The sequence below is a fragment of the Prionailurus bengalensis genome, chromosome D2 (assembly GCF_016509475.1).
Source record: "Prionailurus bengalensis isolate Pbe53 chromosome D2, Fcat_Pben_1.1_paternal_pri, whole genome shotgun sequence".
NCBI classification, from domain to species: Eukaryota; Metazoa; Chordata; class Mammalia; order Carnivora; family Felidae; genus Prionailurus; species Prionailurus bengalensis.
The window spans coordinates 42,595,464-42,615,981 of NC_057351.1; the positions used below are offsets into that span (position 1 = coordinate 42,595,464).

Below are 20,518 nucleotides of genomic sequence, written 5' to 3' on the forward strand. Positions count from 1 at the left end.
CAGAACCTTAGAGCAACTCTGGGACATGGTTTAGAAGTTTCTTAAGAAGTCAATCATGTACTTACTATGTCCACCCAGCAATCCTACTCTTGCCTATTTACCCTAGAGAGAGGAAAGTTTATATTCATACTAAAACCTATACATGAATGTTCATAATAGTTTTTTTCATAATAGCTAAAAACTGGAAAAAAAAATGTCCTTCAATGAGTAAATGGATACACAAACTGGTACATCCATGCAATGGATAACTACTCAGCCATAAAAAGTAATGAATTACTGATATATTCATAGCTTAGGTGAATCTTGAAGGCATTTTGTTGAGTAAAAGAAGCCGGTCTGAAAGGGTTACATATGGAGGCGCCTGGGTGGCTCTGTTGGTTAAGCGTCCAGGTTCAGCTCAGGTCATGATGTCATAGATCGTGGGTTCAAGCTTCGCGTCAGGCTCTGTGCTGACAGCTCGGAGCCTGGGGCTTGCTTCAGATTCTGTGTCTCCCTCTCTCTCTCTGCTCCTCCCCTGCTTGTGCTCTGTCTCTCTCTCAAAAATAAATAAACTTTGAAAAGGTTACATACGGTGTGATTCCATTTATATGACATTCTTGAAAGACAAATCTGTAGTGTTGGAGAACAGATCATTGTTTGTCAGGTGTTATGGGTAGGAGGAGGGTGTAACTGTGATCGGACGGGAGATTTTCATGTGAAGACACTGTTCTGTGTCCTGGTTGTATTGGTGTTTATATGTGTTTTAAAATTCATAAACTATATACAATAAGAAAAAATTAATTTTACTGCATTATATTTACAATAGACAGTAATGGTGCTATTCATTTGTCAAAAACTTGGAGGCTTTCTTTAATTTCTTAGTGAAGGAGGAACTCATGGAAAGAAGAACTGGCCCACTGTCTCATAGCTTGCTCTATTTGAATGGAAAAGTATTCTCAGAGTCAAGGAAATTGTATGATGATTTTGCTAATATGTACTCAGAGTTTTAATTCCAGTGAGGCTTGTGGGAAGCCTCTAGGAGCCAGAGTATACAGATTCAGGTTCTCATTGTCATACTCCCAGCTTATAGTTGTACTAGATGATCTCCCAAGTAAAATAGGTATATGTGGATGTTGGCTCTAAAGAAGTACGCGCTTGCCAGTTAGAGGAGCCTGGCATAACAAACATGGGAACAAAAACTCTTTCCCACATTAACTAGTCTCCATGTTACATGGTTTTCTTTCTTTGTATAATAATGTAGTTCCTAACCTGTGCAGATGACAGATATCTAAGCTGGTGAAGAAAATTGCAATAGATTTAAGTTTTTTTCTTCCTCTCTTTGCTGAGATCCTTACTGAAAAGTCTTAATAATATCTTCGATATAATTCTGAGAAACATAGTCCTCTTATAAAGATGAATAGGGGAAAATTGTCTGAGTTTGCTGTTAGAATCCAATCTTTGACTCTGTACTATCTCTTTTGTCAAACTCCTTATTCAACATCCTTCATTTGTCATCTGTGTGGTGGTGACTCCTTCACCTCAAATCTCTTTACCCCACTCCACACTCATATATTGTCATTTACTGAACAATGTCTTCTTAGTGCCCTTTACCCATTTAGCCCATCCCCCCTCCAGCAACTCTCTCTTTGTTCTCTGTATTTAAGAGTCTCTTACGTTTTGTCCCCGTCCTTGTTTTTATATTATTTTTGCTTCCCTTCCCTTGTGTTCATCTGTTTTGTATCTTAAATTTCTCATATGAGTGTAGTCATATGATATTTGTCTTTCTCTGACTAATTTTGCTTAGCATAATACCCTCCAGTTTCATCCACATAGTTGCAAATGGCAAGATTTCATTCTTTTGATTGCTGAGTAATTCTCCATTGTATATATACATATCACATTTTCTTTATCCATTCATCTGTCAATGGACATTTGGGCTCTTTCCATACTTTGGCTATTGTTGATAGTGCTGCTGTAAACATTGGAGTGTATGTGCCCCTTCAAAACAGTACACCTATATCCCTTGGATAGATACTTAGTAGTGCAATTGCTGGGTCATAGGGTAGTTCTATTTTTAATTTTTTGAGGAACCTCCATACTGTTTTCCAGAGTGACTGCACCAGTTTGCATTCCCACCAGCAGTGCAAAAGTGAACCTCTTTCTCTGCATCCTTGCCAACATCTGTTGTTGCCTAAGTTGTTAATGTTAGCCACTCTGACAGATGTGAGGTGGTATCTCATTGCGGTTTTGATTTGTATTTCCTTGATGATGAGTGATGTGGAGCATTTTTTCATGTGCCAGTTGGCCATCTCGATGTCTTCTTTGGAGAAGTGTCTATTCATGTCTTTTGCCCATTTCTTTACTGGATTGTTTGGTTTTTTGGGTGTTGAGTTTGATAAATTCTTTATAGATTTTGGATACTAACCCTTTGGTAAGTCATTTGCACATATCTTCTCCCATTCCGTTGGTTGCCTTTTAGTTTTGCTGATTGTTTCCTTGCTGTGCTGAAGCTTTTTATTTTGATGAGGTCCCAATAGTTCTTTTTTGCTTTTGTTTCCCTTGCCTCCAGAGACATGTTGAGTAAGAAGTTGCTGCAGCCAAGATCAAAGAGGTTTTTGTCTGCTTTCTCCTCCAAGGATTTTGATGGCTTCCTGTCTTACATTTAGGTCTTTGATCCATTTGGAGTTTATTTTTGTGTATGGTGTAAAAAAGTGGTCCAGGTTCATTCTTCTGCATGTCACTGTCCAGTTTTCCCAGCACCATTTGCTGAAGAGACTGTCTTTATTCCATTGGATATTTTTTCTTGCTTTATCAAAGATTAGTTGACCATACATTTGTGGGTCCATTTCTGGGTTCTCTATTCTGTTACATTGATCTGAGTGTCTGGTTTTGTGCCAAAAACTGGTTTTTCTTTCCTACTTAAGTCCATTTTGTACACAGCAGCCAGAATAATATTTCTTTAGTGCAGATCTCAATTTACCACTTGAGAAAACTTATCAGTCATTGACATAAAGTCCAAGCTCCTTAATATAGACTAAATAGTGGTTCATGATATAGATCTTCTCTGTATTTTCCCTTTATACTCTGTGTTTGCATGTTGTCTTAGTCACCTAAGACTACTATAACAAAATACAGTAGACTGAATGGCTTAAATAAATTTCACATTTTTGGAGGCTAGAAGTTCAAGATCATGGTGTTAGGAAATTCATTCCCTGGTGAAGACCCTCATCCTGGCATGCAGACAACCACCTTACTATATCCTCAACATGGCAGGGAGAGAGAGTGTGTATGCTCTGGTCTCTTTCTCTTCTTATAATGACACTTATCCCATTGTGGGAGTTCCTACCATCCTGACTCTGTCTAAACCTAATTACCTCCTGAAGGCCCTACCTCCAAATACCTTCATATTGTGAGTTAGGGCTTCAACATAAGAATTTTGGGAAAGTACAAACATTCAGTCCATAACAAGTATTAGCAAACTACTTGCAGTTATTTACATTGAGCATGTCAGTAAACTGTGTCATGTTAGCCACATTTGACCAACTACCTTGTTTTTCAGAGCCTGCAAAATAAGAATGTTTTTTACATTTCAGGTGGTCACACTTTAGTTATCTAGGTACCTACATAATATACCAATTTTGTCTGTGGGCCTGCAAAATCTAAGGTGTTTACTTTTTGTCTTTTTTTTTTTTTAATGTTTATTTGTTTTTGAGAAAGAGAGAGAGACAGACAGATGGAGACAGAGCATAAGTTGGGAGGGGCAAAGAGAAATGGAGACACAGAATCCAAAGCAGGCTCCAGGCTCTGAGCTATCAGCATAGAGCCCAATGTGGGGCTCGAACCCATGAGCTGTGAGATCATGACCTGAGCCAAAGTTGACTGCTCAACTGACTGAGCCACTCAGGCGCCCCTACTTTTTGTCTTTTAAAAACAAATTTGCTAACACCTAGAATAGATTATGCTTTTTTGCTTCTGTGCTCTTAGCATACTGTTTATACAGAAGATATTCTCTTTCATGTTCTAGAGGCCATATTTGTTTGTTCTTTGGATTTTTGTGACTTGACTTTGTTTTAGGTTGTCTCTGACATGCCAAGTCTTAGATATCCATCCATTGTGCTTTCAAGGTACTTGAACCATTACCATGTGTAAAGGAACTGTCTGTTTGAGGGAAAACAAGTAGCCTTGGAGGGCTGTTGTGACTTTGTTAAATTGACATTTTATATGTAGAGCCCTGGGGTGTTGGATGGTGAACCCCAGTTCAATTAAAGACCACAAGGGAAATTGAAATAGAGAAGTTTATTATTAACAAGTTCTGGAGAAGTACTCGGCATGTCTGAAAGGGCCATACAAATGCAGACCGGGAGAGTCACAGGACCTGGGGTGTGTGACTTTATTAAGTTCAATGGCTAGAATGCTTTGGGATTCTTAAGCTAAGGCAGGATTGGTCAATTCAAACCAGAATTTTGGTAAGCCCTGCGATGGGCTATCTAAGAGGTGCCCAAAGAAAAGGCCCTGGGAGGTGGGGTGATTGTTGCTCATGAGGGCTATTGGGGAAGTCATATCAAGAACTTATATTTGCTTTTGACACTGGGGCTGTTTTCTAGGGCATGCACTCATGGGAGGGTTAGTTTCAATTCAAGGCCCCTGCTGGTCCCTTGGCTATACAAAATAGATACTGAGCAGTGATATCATAGTGTAGTTTAGCATGGGTATATCATGTGCCTGGAGTTGTGCCTTGCATATATTGTTTCTATATGTATTGAATTATTGAGAGTGTGTCTTGTATTTGCTATGTGGAGGGCAGGGTCAATTTACCTCCTCCAACATTTGTTTAGATGTCAAGACTGATGAGGCCACAGGTGCACTAAGAGGGTGTGAAAAGATTTATTACTCACATAATGAGACTTTCTGGGGAGAGCAGGGCCCGCACCCAAAGTGGTCTGGAATAGTTTGAGTGAAGGTAAGAGGGGCAGGCAGCCCTGGTTTTTATTATGGTTAGGGAATGGGCCAGATTAATGGGTTCCCACACTCAGGCTAGGTTTCTGTGGTTTGAACTTCTCTGCTAATGCCGAGAGGTAGACATTTTCCAACATGAAGTTATGCATATTATATAAAAGCTTACTACAGAAAAATAAAAAACATAAAGCATAAGTAACTACATATTACCTCACATAATGGAAAAGGATAACAGTGCTTTGGCTTATTACCATCCTGAAGTTTAAATGTATTTTTTAGCATTATAGATGGAGTCACATTACACATATGTAATCTTCTTCCCCCCACCCCATTCACATAGGAATAGATACTCACATGTGAATAGATAAATTTGTGAAACATTATATGCAGTTTTTTATTGGTGAGTGTTGACTTTGGGGCATAAATATGGATGGTTTTTCCTCCCTCTCTTCCTCCCTGTAACTATTGATAACTGATTCTGCTTCCTTTCCATTGGGTTTTCTTAGTACCTTCTCAGAGTGATATCATAATTGTTCCATCACTTTTATATTCATTAGAGCAGGCTCATTCTTACTCTTTAAGACTAATTTTTTAAACCTTTCATTGTAAAATGAAACCTACAGAGAACCCCACAAAACAAATGTAGGGTTTAGTTAAAACGTTGAACATCTTTTGGGCAGCAGTCAGTAGTGGCAGTGCTGCTTTGGCTGATTGATATGTCTCAGCAAGGGCTGCTCTGGACTTAGAAAATGAGGTTCTATTGCCTTTGAATCGCTGCTGTGTCCTTCATTACCAGATCTGGCTGAAGGCACCCCACCTCATTTTGTTTCACATGTACTCGTACATATACAAACAGCCAAATGTTTTTTATAGAGGATGTGATTTTTTTTTAGTAAAATTACATAAGTCAATACTTATTGCAGAAAATGAGAAATTACAGGTACTCTAACAAAGAGAAACAGAAAGAAAAGAAAAACTCCATAACCAATGTTTTGGTTTCCTTTCAACTTTTTTCTTTGCATACTATACAGTGGGTTTTTCCCCATAAAATGGATAATTCTGTACATGCTGTTGTAGAGACCTAGTTTTTTTTTTAGTTAACATCTAGGCCTTTTCAGTGGAAAAAATGTATTTTTTCATTTAAGATGAAAAACATTTTGTGTTTACACCAATCCTTTGCACTTACATTTAGGAACATAGAGTTTTTATTAAATTTCCATGTTTTTTCTTTTTTATCTTTTTAAGTTTATTTATATATCTTGAGAGAGAGAGAGAGAGAGCAAGCAAGGGTGGGGCAAAAAGAGAGGGAGGGAGAATCCCAAGCACTGACATTGCAGTGCCCAGTGTGGGACTCCCAACTCACAAACCAAGAGATCATGACCTGAGCTGAAATCAAGAGTTGGATGCTTAACCGACTGAGAATCCACTTTTCAACAAACACCAATATAGCTATTTTCATTTATATCCATGTATTCATAATCATCTCAGAATAATAACACCACTACTACCAACCATAATATAATTACTGAAAATAGTTGGAGAATTTTTCCTCACTTGAAATAGTTTCTCTCTGAATGTAATACTATCAACTTGATACACCGATAGACTCATTCATTTTAATTTACTTTTGTTTTATAAGGATTCATTGAAATATTATTTGTAAGAGCAAAAGATTGGAAACAACACAGTCTATTTTTTCCCCAATTGACATCTTTTCATGTCTATAAATACATTTACATTATTATTATTTTTTTTTAATGTTTATTTTTGACAGAAAGAGAGAGAGAGACTGAGCGTGAGTGGGGGGAGGGCAGAGAGAGAGGGAGATACAGAATCCAAAGCAGGTCCTGACACTGAGCTGTCAGCACGGAGCATGACGCTGGGCTCGAACCCATGGACCATGAGATCATGACCTGAGCTGAAGTCAGATGCTTAACCGACTGAGCCACCCAGACTCCCCTTTTCATTATTCTTTTGGAAGAAAACATAATATTCTGTTGTATAACTGTATCATACTTTGTGTTTAGCTATTTTTCCATTCTTGGACGTTTCTCTTTTTTTTGCCTTTCTGAATAATGCTGCAATAGCCATACTTACACATACATTTTCTGCATTTGTCTATTGCTGGGTGATAAATTCTTAAAAAGGAAAAATTTGCCTTTTTAAAAAAGGTTTTAGCTAGGGACACCTGGGTGGCCCAGTCAGTGAACCGTCTGACTTCGGCTCAGGTTATGATCTCACAGTTCGTAGGTTAGAGGTCCCACATCGATCTCTCTGCTGTCAGCACAGAGCCTGTTTTAGATCTTCTCTCTCCCTCTCTCTCCACCCTACCCCCTTTCACACAATCTCTCTCAAAATAAATAAATAAACATTTTTTAAAAAAAGGTTTTAGCTAAATTTTGACAAATTGCTTCCAGAAAGTTTATGAATCGAATCCCATCTGGAGTATTAATGAGTACTAGATTCTTTTCAATTGTGGTAAATCACCATTGGTATTAGCATTCTTTCCTACATTATATTTATTGGCTGTTTATTTTCTATTTTGTGAATTGACTATTATGGCCTTTGTCAGTTTCTTTCCATGTCCAACATTTTAATTTTTTTTAATTTATTTATTTGTTTATTTATTTATTTTTAGTTTTTATTTTTTGACTTTTAAGAAGACTTAAATACTAAGGACAGCAGTTAGTTCGTGATGGAAATAGGTTCTGTGAAATATCCCTTTTTCTGTCAAGGTTAAATAATTATCCAGAGGTGGTTTTGTTTGTTTGTTTGTTTGTTTGTTTGTTTGTTTCTACTTTTTTAGTAACAATTATTCCATTTGCTTTTAGTTCTCAGTGTATCTTGGAAGAAAGGCCAACAACACAAAATTGGAAAGATTTGGATGGAATACGTGACATAGGGAACAAATGCTAATTTTGTTTATACCATCTGTAATAAAATATACATCCCCATTCTATAAGAACTTTTCAAGTCCATAATCTCTAAGTTATTTAAAATTCTGTAGATTTTTAATCTTTTTATTTATTTATACTAACAAAAGTTCTTACAGTATTGAATCAATTCTTGGATTGGAAGGATCTGCTACTGGGTTACAGGTCAAACTGAGTTCCTAACTTTAAACTTTATTTCCTAAACTAGACTTCAGAATAAGAGTCCTTGAAAGCAAAACATTACTTTTTTCAGGATAGGTGATAGCTAGCAAGGTTGCACATAGAACCCAGGAGTGGTTGCTTATACCAATTTGACTGGTCCAGTCCTATTAGTCTTTTATAGAAAAAGAACAAATTAAGGCAAACTGAGGAGATAGTGGTGCCAAAGGTAGTAGTAGGTGGGTTTGGCACAAGAAAGGAAACGGAATGATCATGTTGTTAAAGGCTTTCATTATTTTACATCAGTGGTCCAATTCCTAGATATAATAAAACATAACCTTGCACACCAAATATGAATAACATTTGGAAGATTCTTTACCATCTTTGATTATTCATGTTATCAGGGAAATTGGTAAAAGTACGGACTCAGGAAATAGACCTTCTGTGTTTGCATCCTGTTTTGGCTTTGTGCATTTATTTCCTGTAATTGTACTAGTCACTAAATCATAAGGTTATTTTGAAGATTAAATAAATGAATTAATATTTGTAAAGTACTTAGAACAATATCTTGCAGAGAGTGAGCATTGTGTAAGTGTTAAAAAATAAATTAAAAAAATTATTGGTGGGAGGAAGAGTAAGAGAAGGATATTACAAATAGCTTCACAAGTAAACCAATTAAATCTTTTTTATTAGATTTTATTTAAAAAATTTATTTTTACAACACAAACACTGAGTAAATTCAGACTATCAGAGAGTGTTGTTTCCCAAACTGATGATGACATACTATTTTTTGAGCTAGGTTATCACATTTTTTTATTGCTTTTATTCACAGGATATTCTGAATAATCTTGAATCATGTGACCTTGAGGATGATGACCTTATGCTTGATGTGGATCTGCCTGAGGATGCACCTCTTGAAAATGGTAAGTAGGAACAATATTCAACTTCCAGAGGCATATGTAGTTGAGCTGCTTCACTTTGGCCAATTTAATATTTGTTATATATGGACTTCCTAATCCCAATGTAGGAAGACTTTTCAGACTGAGAATCATTCTTAAGTGATGTTAAATAGATTAATTTGCAAACTTATTTTATTCTTTGAAACCTGATTTTGTACATCTTAGATATAATTCTGTATGATCCAATAAAATTGTATGTATATACCATGAACTAAGTGGTAGATAGGATTTGTCCTTTTTTTCCTTGTGTACATATCTAGCTTTTTTCCCTTTAATTTCATTTTAATTTTAAGAAGAAATACATTTAGAGAAACAGATATCATTTGCCTTGTGAAATAGCGGTGAAACTCATTAAGTTGGTAAATATTTTTAAAACATCAATTCTGAAAATTTTAGAAAGATTAATTGTGGGCAAATGGTGACCTTCCAGATGAATCATTCCACCTTTTTTACTCTCAAATCTACACTCTTCCTCTCTGGATCCCAACTGCTAATGTGGGGATTTAGACAATCCATATGCAAGAGAGGCCTGGGTACTCTTGCTCCCACTGACTTAATATCTTAGGATTTTCTATCTTAAGGTCTGATCTAGAATCAGAGATGAGCCTAAGAAAGCTCCTGGGGCAAGGGTTGAAATGGGAATACTCCTTCTGGATGGAGGAATGGCTCCAGAAGATCTGTGGATTCCCTGTCAATCAACATTTGCACAGTCTCTCAGGCCTCCCAGAGGCCAGAGATGAACCAAACATGGTGGTGAAGTCCTTTTTATATGTGATGCTAGAAAAGTACAGGGATATGGTGCTATTGAGGGCACTAGGAGCTCACAGTTGTCACATTGTTCAGACTCCCCCCCCCCCCCCAAGGTTCCCAGGATGTTGTGTAACAATCTCAGAATTTTGGTGACTTTCAAAATAAACATTTGTTTTCCTTATTCATGGATTAGCTGGGACAGCTCAGACTGTGGGACTGAGTTCGTGTCTACTCCTTGTTTCTTCAAGACCGGGATTACCTGGAGCAGGTTGCTCTCGTGGCACATGGCAGAAGGACAACAGGCCGAGCAGAAATGTGCATGTAATATCTCTTAGGGTCTTGACAAACCATTGAAAATTATGGGGGACAACCGAGACAATGATCCAGGAGATTTCATGTGAAGTTTTAAAGGCTTGTTGTGAGGAGTGAGTGATATACTTCCTTGGAATAAATCACATCCTAGATAATGCATTTTTTGACAGAATTTTAACAACTTTTCTTTGAAAACTTTATATCCTCTCTGAGCTAAAGGAATCAGTCTTAGAGCCTCCTTAATCTTTAGAGGACAACAAAGTTATCTTCATATTAGGTAAAATTAGAATCACAGGGAAATTTAAAGTCTTTGAGATCTTGGGTTGGGGACTTGTGAAAAGTAGGAGGGAACTTCTGAGGTATAACATCTCATATTGTAGATTTTCTAGGAGATGGCAAACAGGTATTGACTGTTTTGAGCTAACGGAACACTGAAGAAACAGAATATAGGTCTAAAATATGTAGCCTTCAAAGGCACTAAACATAAAATAGTATTCCATTTGGTACTCCTAGGTATTAAGGAATGACTGTTCTCTTTATAGTTCTGAGTTCCTGGATGACTATACCCACCCACCTGAGTTTTTTTGATTGGGAAGAGGATAGGAATGTTATAAGGACTGGTATAAGGTATAAAGGAGTCTTCTAATATACTTTTGACTATTGATTTTTATTCCCTTTAGCTTCTGGGTTTTGTGGCTGTTATGCAGATTTGGGTGTATGAATTTGCATGTATGAATGGGTAACTCTGAAGCCTGGTGAGTTCAGCATCGCTAATTCTGCCAGTATCAGTGGAATTTTTACCAACAAAAAGACTGAGACCTTGTTGAGATCTTTACTTTGGGTTTGATTTTGGACACAAGCTTGCTATTACTGTATTATGAATAAGGGATCTTCTGGGATTTCAAGGAAGAGGCCATGAGGAGAATATTTATCTGGCAATTACACTTGTGTAGTAAATCATGACCTATTAGGTGTCATATGTGATAACACAGAGGAGGAAGAATGCTTGTTGGTCCAGTGTTTCTTGGATAGTTATGGGCTAGGATTTGGGACCTGAGAGGTATTGGAAATATCCACACCTGAGTTTTTTGGTGACATTGAGGGAGAGATGATATAACAATAGTAGGGTTTAAGGTTGATATTGTAGTGCCTGTAGCAATAAAACATCTGCAAGATTTTCTTTTAATATTTAGAGAAAATTATCTTTTGAGTTCAAGGGTAAAACTGGAAATTGGGTACTTGATTTTCCCTTCAGAACACTTTGATTAATCACCCATTTTATTTTTCCTCTTTTATTTCTTAGGTGATGCAGGATACTTGCTGCCAATGCCCTGCTGTTAATAGTATCTATAAGTGTACTAAGAGACTTCTTCCTCTAGTGTTTAGTTGGCTGTGGTGGAAGCATCTAGTTGTTATATATGAAGGACATAATTTTATTCTGAGTCTTATTCTGCTTTTTTCCAGGGCTCTTTCTAAGCATTAGACGCCTGGCAATGAGGCTATACTTATCCTATCTCTGCCTTTTTTTCACAGAAAGTAAGAAGAGAGACTGGGTTATATCTCTTTCAGAAACTATCTCCAAATGCTATCTAAAGGTGTTAGTCTATTCTTGAAGTCGGCAGTGGATTTATCCTTTATTTCCTTACAGAATTGAATCAGAGCCCAATCTGTGTTCACAGAGAAGACTTTGTTGACAGCCTCTGCAAGGCCTCTTGTAACCTCTTCTGGTTTTCTGTGTACTTGATGGAGTTCAGTTACACAGTACCCCAAAATATGGCACCTTGGCATACTGAACATTTTAAGCCCAATGAGTTTGAGTAAATGGCAGAGGCAAGGAAGTCCCTCTCCCCATTTCTGCCCCTCATCCTCCTTCCCTGAAACAGGTCATAAAACCTTCATGTGAGAGGTGCTCCCCTGTACCAGAGAAAAGGCACCATTCTTAATTCTAGGGATGCCAAGAAGAATCCTAACAAATAGGACTTGCCCAAGTTTCCCCCAGTTTACTACAGTTACCTCATACTCTTTAACTGTCATATTCCTCCATGACTGTCCACTCTACATCAACACAGACCTGTTTCTTTGGGTCTGTCTTTCCTTCTGAAGCCTGCCGTGTCACATATTATATTAAATACATTTGTATGCTTTCCTTCCATTAATCTGTCTTGTCAGTTTAACTTTCAGATCCTAAGAGAGTCAATGAAAACTGTTTTCTACACAGTCATGGGTTCTTAAATCACGTGACTTTCAGATTTTTCACGCTGTGCCTTTTCCATTCTATTTTTGCAACTGGGGTTCCCTTTAATGTATGAACTAATGGGTAATAGATCTAGGAACCCTAGATTATCAATTCTAAAACTTTTCTAAATTCCTCTGCAAATTTCTCCCAATTTTGTTTAGACCTTAAAAAACATCCAGCCATGACTTTCAGCTTAGAGACCTGACCTGGTTTAAAATTAGCCTTATGGGATTTTCCCTCTTCTGAAGGAGATTTAACTTTAAGAGGTGTTGAGCCTTTGAGGTTTCTGGCCAGCTTTAGGGTAGGGAAACAGGTCAAGGGAGAGATGGGTCAGAGGAGGAGCATAGAATGAGAGAAGAGGAATAAAATGAGAAAGGACTTTAGGTTTCAGTTGCAGTTAGGAAGGATCTAAAAGAATTGTTTTAATTGTTTTGCATTTTTATTTTACTTTCATCAAGGAATCTCTTAAGGAAACAATTTGGATCTGACTTTCTTTTGGCAGACCACTGAGTATTTGAGACGTGCTTTTTTTTTTGTTCAAAAGTGTTTCTTTTTTTTTTTTTTTTAATTTTTTAACATTTATTTATTATTGAGAGACAGAGAGACATAGAGTGTGAGCAGGGGAGGGGGCAGAGAGAGGGGGAGACACAGAATCCGAAGCAGGCTCCAGGCTCTGAGCTGTCAGCACAGAGCCTGACACGGGGCTCGAACTCACAAACTGTGAGATCATGACCTGAGCCGAAGTTGGATGCCCAACTGACCGAGCCACCCAGGCGCCCCCTAAAGTGTTTCTTAAATTAACCGTTCAGGTTGTATCAAAAACACAATCGTGTTGCTTTATTATTTCGCTCTGGAACATCTGATGGTCACACATTGTCTATAGATTAAAGCCTAGCATTTGGCACAGTTTTGGTATAAACCCTCAGGTTTGTGACATTCCCATAGTGTATATCTTGTTCCGTGTGCTTCTGTTTTTAAACTTTTCTCTGTTGAAAAAGATGCCTTTCTAATTACTTCCTGAACCCCACTCCACCGAGTTATGGTGCCTATTAAATTGCACTTATTCCGTGTTATATTTCCTGAAAGATATAGTCATATGAGTTCTAGAGTATTGTCCTTGATCACTTTCCAATTACCATATTTTCTTCTGGAGATTGATCTTTCTTTTTCAGTAGTAATTGTGTTTAGTAATAACAAGGTTCATGATTTTTTTTTTTTTACATGAGCTTTTCTTCTTTCAGATTCAGAGCTTTTCTGATCAGATTGTAAAACCTCCTGCAAAGCACATTCTTTCTAGCCTTTGTAATGTGTAATTTCTTCCTGCCATCTTCATAGCCAGTTGTTACTCACAGGTACAAATACTATTTGTGTCATCCATTATGACTTTAAGTAATCAGAGAAATAATCTAGGTTGCTTTTGGTGTTATATTTTTTTCCTTTTATAAAATCAGAAGAAATGAGTATGATGAGTAGTTGAGCTAGGCATCCCCACGTCCCATATGTTTCATTTAGCTATCTATATTAGATCCTCTTTCCCTCTCCAAAGGGTAAAGGTCCTGATGTTACCTGTCTCCTACTCACAGTAAAAGAACTAAAATCTTCTGCCTTTTACTTCTGGAGCTGGAAACCCCCTTTCACAAGGCCTTTTTTTATTTTCTAGACTTCAGTTCAGAGTTACGGTGAAATCTGGTGTGTAGGATAGTTGTGATTGCCACACTGGATTAAAATTTTTCAAAGTTGGATACCTTTCGGTTTACCTTATCATACCCTGTGGTATTTCATGTTCAGAGAGATTTATTTTCTTTCTTTGGGTCCTGTTCCCTCATTGGCTATGGAAGTGGTTTTGATTTATCTCCATCTTATAATTTTGTTTGCTTTCCATTTCCTTTGCTATATTATTTCTTTCATTCTGTCAGAATCTCTAATCTTCTCTAAGAAACCATCACTAATATTATTCCACATTATCTTCTTAGTAACATTTTAAAGTATATAAACGTATGTTTGATGAGTGCCTCAGATGGGAGTACAGTTGACCCTTGAACAACACAGGTTTGAAATGCACAGGCTCATTTATATGTGGGTTTTTTCAATAAAAATAGTACAGTACTACAAATGTGTTTATCTTCCTTATGATTTTCTTAATAACTTTCTTTTTTCGATACAGTGCAGTACTGTAAATGTATTTTTTCTAAGATTTTCTTATTTACATTTTATTTTTTCTAGCTTACTGTATTGTAAGAATACAGTATATAATACATATAATGTACAAAATACGTGTTAATTGACTGTGCTATTGGTAAGGCTTCTGATGCACCGTAGGCTATTAGTAGTTTAGTTTTGGGGGAATCAAAAGTTATGCATGGATTTTTGACTGTGCAGGGGGTCCTGCACCTCTAACACATTGTTCAGGGGGCAGCTGTGTAAGCAGGATCTTAGAGTCTTGGAGCAGTCATTTATCTGAGAATTTAGGCCCTTCTCAGTTTCTACCAATACTCTTTTATGGTTGTGGCAAATATATGTTTCCAGTGTTTATTTGCCATTGTGCCTGTGTTGAGTTCTTGTTTCAAAAAGGTTCTTTCATTTGTAGTCTGTGTGTTGAACCAAGAACTTCTTTAGTAGACACAAAAGCGGCATATCAATTTTATGCATTTTAATTTCCCACAGTATTTAACACCATCTCCTCACCTGTTTGCTTCGTTCCTTTGCTTCTTGTTACTCTGTGTGCACACTGTTGATGATATCCTAATTACATATCAGGTTCTTATTATGACAGAATTTCTTGTTTGGGGAGTAAGTAGAATTTTATCTGCCTGAATTAAGTATGAATTCAGGGCATTTAAAAATAGATACAGATTATCCCTCAGCTATATAGAATTGCTGCAACTAAAGTAACATTTTAATGCCATGTAGAAATTCTTGATGAGCTTAACTGAGTCTCAGAGTATAATACAAATGTGAACTAAAATCAGTTTTGAGCCTTTTTAGGATTATTTTTAAATTAATTTTTCCTTTCTGATCTCATTTTCTACTCCTGATTTTTTAATTATAATGGTCACCAATGCCTTTATTTATCTAATTGTCAGGTTTTCTATAATTGAACTTAAAAAAGTAGATTGTAATTTATATCAATAAAATGACAAGAAATTGAAATAATTTCAAATGTAAGGCTTCTTTCACAAATTTTTTCTTAAAATTTTTTTAAACTATAAAATATGTAGTTTTTCCCCCAAATTGATTTTTCTAACCATTATAAACAAAATTTCAAAGTCTTTTAAAAAGTTGTACAAAATTATTATGCATTTAGAAGAAATATGTTAAAGTAAATTTAGTGTGTATGAGAATTGAACATCTATACTTTATTTTAACTACTTATTTTGGAGTGGGAAAGTTTGTTTTTATCTGGTATACTGTAATGAAACACTTTCCATATTTCAAATTCAAGTTTGAGTTAAGTGAAAATAATCATTTAAAGAATGAGTTTTTTTAAAATGAGGATTCCATTGATTTCTACAGCTTCTTTATGAAGTAATTCTGAGCATTCAGGATTTGAACTTTCTCATGTAATAATTTGCAGACTAGAGAAACCTTTCCAGCGCCTGGCTTGGGTTAGTGTTCAGTTGTATTTTTAGTAACAGTCCTAACTCAGTAGCTATGTAACCACTGAGCGAAGATGGAGTCACAGGGCAAACTGGGCTTGCTTCCCACAGGGAGGGCTGGGAGTTGAGCAGGAAGGAAGGCCTGTTTGTCAGTGCCTTGTATGCAACTATGTCTGAGTAGGCAGCCGGCGACACAATGTCTCCCTTGTACAAAGTAACTCTTCTAGTGAGTGCTCAGATATGTGAGGAAAAAGTGTTTTGGGTAAGTGAAGGAGAAGCTTGGGGTATTTCAAGGAGATTCTTTTCGTGGTTTTTGGCATTTGGATTTCAGGGAGTGTGCTATTTGTGGCTGCAAAGTACTGGCTTTGTTTTCAGTGGCATTTTAGACTTTTTGAACAATCTCTACTGTAGGCAGATTGAAGTGTCTTACTTTCTAAAATTGTGAGCTAATTTAAAAAAATACTATTCATTTGTGATAAAAACTTAATTTGTGCTTCTTGAAACCAGTGAAAGTTAATTGTGGCATTCATTTTGGAGAACGAATTCTCTACTAGAAATTTACTTTGACCATTTTCATTCTGAAGTCAGAACCAGCTAGTGATAATGATGAAAAACCTCTTAAAACTGATTACTGGTGTTTAAAATGTATAATGTTGATAACAAGGATAATATGCTTGTTTGAAAACACTGTTACTTAACTGCCTGTGATACGAAAGTTTTACAATGTACTTCAATTTGAATACTATAAAGTTTTCATCAAAAGAACTGGTTATTTTTCTTCTGGAAATCTTGATTTTGTGATTAGATAATATAAATGGCTGGTATTTTTAGAATATCATTTTTATATTCTCAGCAGCATTTAATTATCAAGTCATAAGTAGTTAACTTTTACAGAATGTGTACATGTTTATAGTGTTTTGCTTTTGAATCTATCTAGTGGAGTGTGACAATATGAACCGTTTTGACCGGTCAGACAGAAATGTTCGGCAGTCTCAGGAAGGATTTTGGAAAAGGCCACCCCAGAGGTGGAGTGGACAGGAGCATTATCATCTCAGCCATCCTGACCACTATCATCACCATGGAAAAAGTGACTTGAGCAGGTGAGTCTAATTTAGATTACATTTCCTATCTTTTGGTTAATTTTGAATCATAATTTCCCCCTGCCCCAAAAACTATTTTTTAATCTGGTTTTTAGAGGCACCAAAAAATATTTCAAGTTATATGTGGTACTAATTGGAATAATATGTCTTAATTCTTTCATTAGCTTTACTGTATATAAAAATATTTTACTTAATGTCTGCTATTTGGACTTTGTTTGATGTTATTTTCTATTTCTCATTTGGGAATGATTAAATGTTGAAAATTTTAAGTTAATTATTTTAAAAATAATGTTTAAAGTTAGTGCCAAGTGATTTGTTACTTTTGCTTATATAATAAATTAAAACTTAAAAATTCCTCAAGTACTATTAGAAGCAGAGGAAGATACTGTACAATGCTAAAATTCTTTTTCTTTTTGAAGCATAGTGTAATCTTTAATTTGATCAGAGTTTATATATAATACGGCTTTTGTAGTCAGTCAAACCTGGGATCAAACTCTGGCCTGACACAAATTAGCTTTGTGAGTTTAGGTAATTTATTTAAACCTTCTCCACTCCAGTTTATCATCTGTAAAACAGTTAATAATACCTTTCTCTCAGTGTTCAAGGATTAGGCACAAAAGTGCTTTGAGCAGTATATGGTTTACGGTAGACACCCAGTGATGGTAGTTATTATTTTTTCTCTTTTCACTTTCCCATCTCATTCCACTAGGGATTTGAGATCATTTTGGGGTGCATTTACAATACAGATAATAAAATTGGATGAAGAAACTATGGAAGGAAAATGTATGGCCCCATATAGTTCTTGAACGAAAAAAATTTGGCTTTAAGAAGCAGTAAAAGCTGGGACACCTGGGTGGCTCAGTCAGTTGAGCATCCGACTTCAGCTCAGGTCATGATCTCCCTCGTTGGTTTGAGCACTACGTTGGGCTCTGTGCTGATGGCTCAGAGCCTGGGGCCTGCTTCTGATTCTGTGTCTCCCTGTCTCTCTGCCCCTCCCCTGCTCACGCTCTTGTCTCTCTCTCTCAAAATAAATAAACATTAAAAAATTTAAAAAAAGAAGGCAGCAAAAGCAAAGAACATAACTTTATCCATTGCAAGATTTACAGTATACATAAGATAAAGGATGTTTTTCTCCTGAATTGACTTGCTTTCATGAGACACAAACCTGAAAGAAGTTGCTTTGCATGAGTTCTTATAAGGGAAGTACCTTGTGATATAGAGGACAGGTCTCAGACAGCTTCCCAAAGTAAAAGTAATGACAAATTCCTTAAGTCCCTTTCTTACTTATGTTCTTCATCGTAAGCTACAAATAAGTCTAGACCAAGTGAGAAAAGGGAGTTCTTCAGTGGGTCATGAAATAATGAAGTTTAACCAAAGATTCTTCTGTTGGTATGATTAAATGCAAGGATAAAATTTAGAAGATCTAGAAGAATGCATGGAGTATGTATCTTTCCAGGCATTATTTTGGCTGTTGTTTCTTATAGCTAGGCTTTTGATAAGGAATGGACATTGGAGAGTTATTATTGTCAGGCAAGAATATGATGTAAAGACAGTCATGGTTGGTAAGATTATGCTTCCCTCATCTTTGATGGTTCGTTTATAAGAAGGTAAAGTTAAGGCCAACTTATGAAAATTTAGAAGCCTAACTAAAATGTGAACCATTGCTTATACTTCTGATAAGATTTATTCATCCCTTTAAAAAATATTCATCGAGAACCTATGTTGAATTCTGTGCTAAATTCTCGAGCTGGAGGATGAATTTGGAGAGAGTGTGAGAGGTGATAGCTGTGGATTGGTAATGGCTTCTTGGAACATTGTTTTGGGGATGGTAAAAACCATTATGCAGTACATGAGCTTAGTTGGAGTCATTGCAGTTAGTTATTGGTTAGGTAGAAGGTTCATGTGCCTCCTCCATCCCATACAAAGTTTACTTAGTAAAAACTTCTTAGATGTTGAGTCTGTGGGAGAGACAGGTATGTAGGCAGTTATAATATTTGTCTTTGTTATAATATAATAGTATTTGTGCAGTACAACGATGATGGTTGTTTTAAGAAAGTGATTTATATAGGATTCCAGAAGCATGTAGCAACTGGTTTTTGTCTAGGGTAGTTGTGTGTAAAAGGAAGTTACTATTGAACTGGTAATATTGATTATAGAGATTGCAGAGGAGTGGTTTCTATAGGAGAAAGATGAGTGTTCAGATGGAAAAAATAGCATGTGTAAAACCATGTGTGAGTAATGTGGCATTTTCAGAGAACTACTATGAGTTTGTTTCTAGGTCATTTGTAGGAATGGATAGATGTGATCTCTAACTCTAAAGGCAAAATTCTTTATTTTAAGGTAAAAGATGGCAGATTTTATCTTGAAATGGGATTATTAATCAGACTGTCCCAAATGGAATGAATTACCTGGATGGAAGTAGTAATCTGTGTCCCTGGAAATGATCAAACTGAGGCTGATTAGTCATCTTTCAGAAAAGATATCGTTTTCCAAAAACAATATTCCTGGATATTAATAGGCATAGAAAAGCGATTCTCTGATCAAATGAGTAGGAAATGAATAAATTAAAGTTTTTTAAAAAATAGTTTGCTCCACAGCGCCTTAAATATATAAATACAGTACTATGATTTTGCAAAATGTGGTAAAAGAATATGTAGCCATTTCCCAAAACATATGACCACAGATTCCTTTTATACAGTGTATTTAGAGGGAGTAGTGATTTGTGGATCATCCACACTGGTGATTCTCAGGGAGGAGAGAGAAATGCACCATATTCTTGGGGGTTGCTAATTTGACTCATTTAGCACAGAACTTCCCAAGAAGTGGGCACCCTAGTTTGTCATAAATAGTTATAGTTTATTGATCCCTCCAGGTTTTAGAGTGGCTGTGTGGGTTTGGGACATCTAGATCCCCTAGAGCTCATTAGGAGATAGGTGGTAAAGAGAGAAACCTCACTCAAGACAAGCCTGACTCTCCAGCATATCTTAAAACTATTATTTTCTCTCTATGCCTTGATTTGAAAAAGTTTGGATGTACCTAACCCCAGGGCCTTTTTAACATTACATGTGTAAAAGTGTCTCTACCATTCCATAACTTCTTGAGGATTCCTTTTCCTGTCTGTCCTTTAATTCTCCTCATTGTCTTTTTTTTTAATTATGCCTTAATCTGTTTTACAGGGGACTGTAATTATAGGAATTGTCTTATCTGCAATTCAGTGGTTCAGAACCACTGACCAGTTTCCTTTATGGTTTTTTTTTTTTTTTTTTTTTTTTTTTTTCATAATACTATGCTCTCCTCTCCTTATCTGGCCTAAGCTTTCACTACTGTTTCTCCCCAACCTCCTTCTTTGCCTACACCTTCCACTATGCTATATGGAATTCTTTCACATCCTAACCAACTCACATTCTTGACCTCTTTGCTCACATTCTGATTGTAACTTAAATCTAACTCTTTCCTAAATGTACTAATTCCCTAGTAGTGTTTTTATATGAAGGATTCTTATTTTCCAGTCACTCTAATACTTTACTGTTTAGAAGTG

The 20,518-nt window shown here is 36.3% G+C and overlaps 1 protein-coding gene across 9 annotated transcripts in view; it reads left to right on the forward strand.

The window, feature by feature from the left end:
• The window catches only part of CCSER2 (coiled-coil serine rich protein 2), a 201,533-nt gene that overhangs the window by 87,603 nt on the left and 93,412 nt on the right, over positions 1 to 20,518 (forward strand). For 8 of the 9 annotated variants that reach the window (XM_043596754.1, XM_043596755.1, XM_043596756.1 and 5 more), the window contains 2 exons: positions 8,860 to 8,950; positions 16,818 to 16,980. In XM_043596754.1, the coding sequence (XP_043452689.1) occupies positions 8,860 to 8,950; positions 16,818 to 16,980 (254 nt within the window). Of the gene's footprint in view, positions 1 to 8,859; positions 8,951 to 16,010; positions 16,143 to 16,817; positions 16,981 to 20,518 lie in introns of those variants that run through there. The other variant, XM_043596764.1, reaches the window with a different exon arrangement.